The sequence below is a fragment of the Pterocles gutturalis genome, unplaced genomic scaffold (assembly GCF_000699245.1).
Source record: "Pterocles gutturalis isolate BGI_N339 unplaced genomic scaffold, ASM69924v1 scaffold41375, whole genome shotgun sequence".
NCBI lineage: Eukaryota > Metazoa > Chordata > Aves > Pterocliformes > Pteroclidae > Pterocles > Pterocles gutturalis.
This window is the reverse complement of record NW_010139725.1, coordinates 6157-7840: the sequence shown is the minus strand read 5'-3', so window position 1 is coordinate 7840 and position 1684 is coordinate 6157. Positions and strand designations below refer to the sequence as shown.

The following is a 1684-nucleotide window of genomic DNA, read 5'->3' as shown; positions in this document are numbered from 1 at the left end:
GTTGTGCCTGGGGTGTCACAGCTCTGTTCCAGCAGCCTGGATTGCTGCAGAAAGATCAAAGAGGAGGTCCTGGAGGTTTTTCATGAGCTGTGAAGCCACGATTGTGACTTGTACAGAGTTGAAATAGATACAGCTTAGCCCCTGGGCTGGGATTCAGCGGTGATGTGACCGGTGGCCTGGCACAGCACTCTCTGGGATGGCAGGGCTCCTGCCAGCTGCAGCAGAGATCGCTCCCGGGTCCTGCAGCTCTTCCTGTGGGACAGGTGAAGGGGAAGAACTGGGGTCCCCCCAAAAGTCTTTCTGGGGGAGGACCATTATGTCAGGAGCTGTGTGTTAGAGCAGGACTAATATCACAGGACGGGGCTGGCAGGGGTACGTTGAAAATGACTCGTACATCTGGCTCACCAACAATCGTTACCTCTTCCCAGGTCAACACCTGGACGCCCATCGCCAACATGCTGAGCCGGCGGAGCAGCGCAGGGGTGGCCGTGCTGGAGGGGATGCTCTACGTGGCTGGCGGCAACGATGGGACCAGCTGCCTTAACTCTGTTGAGCGCTACAACCCCAAAACCAACACGTGGGAGAGCGTGGCACCCATGAACATCCGGAGGTAAGGAGCAATGCCCCTGCCCTGCTCCCGAGCTGCAGGGGAGCCTCCGGTGCCGCAGTCAGGAACGGGGATCCCGTCTCCCCAAGAGCCTTGGTGCTGCAAACCGTTAAACGCAGACCGTGCCCCAGGGCTAAGGCTGCAGCTGGCTGGCTCTGTGCTGCTGGCACAAAGGCAACCCATGCTCCCCGCTGCGCTGCGAGGGACCGGTGCGTGCCAGGAGGGCAGAGTGGGGATGTTCTGCAGCAGGAGTTTCTGCAGAGGGGTTTATTCTCAGCAGTCTGCGTGGCCGTAAAGAGCCAGGTGGTGTAGCTGGCTGAGGAGATGTTGCTGGGCTGCAGGAGGATTTAGGTTGCCCAGGGAGGTGGTAGATGGCCCGTCCCTGGAAACATTCCAGGTCAGGTTGGATGGGGCTCTGGGCAACCTGAGCGAGTGGAAGATGTCCCTGCTCACTGCAGGGGGGTTGGACTAGCTGACCTCCATGGTCCCTTCCAACTCAATCTATTCTATGATTCTATGATTTGAGGCTTTGAACTCCAAGGGGTTTAGGCTCTTGTTCTTTAGAGGCGGCACCTCTCCAGTGGGAGGAAGGTGTCAGAGTGAAGGGGAAGAGCTGAGGTTCTACACTGCTCTCTGTCACTGTTTGAGCCCCAGTAGTTCATCTTCACCAGGCATTTGCAAGGCTGGGCACTCCCTTTGGTGGGTGGCAGAGGTTTGGGCAGTTCATCCAAGGTGCTGAGCTCCCCTGCACCCCACATACACCATGTTGGAGCTCTCTGCATGATCGTTCCAGGAGCACCCACGACCTGGTGGCCATGGACGGGTGGCTGTACGCAGTGGGTGGCAACGACGGCAGCTCCAGCCTCAACTCCATTGAGAAGTACAACCCCCGTACCAACAAGTGGGTCGCAGCCTCCTGCATGTTCACACGCCGGAGCAGCGTGGGGGTGGCTGTACTGGAACTCCTCAACTTCCCTCCCCCCTCCTCGCCCACCCTGTCGGTGTCTTCGACGAGCCTTTGACAAAGAGTCAGGACCTGCCTTACCTCAAGGGGACAGGGGCACCCGGCGGGGCGCC

General features: G+C 59.1%; 1 protein-coding gene across 1 annotated transcript in view; it reads left to right on the top strand.

The window, feature by feature from the left end:
• Nucleotides 1-1629, top strand: part of KLHL17 (kelch-like family member 17) — an 8305-nt gene extending 6676 nt beyond the window's left edge. Inside the window, exons 10-11 of the mRNA XM_010083420.1 lie at nucleotides 429-610; nucleotides 1401-1629. Of these exons, the coding sequence (XP_010081722.1) occupies nucleotides 429-610; nucleotides 1401-1629 (411 nt within the window). The remainder of the gene's footprint in view (nucleotides 1-428; nucleotides 611-1400) is intronic.
• The last annotated feature ends 55 nt before the right edge of the window (nucleotides 1630-1684 follow it).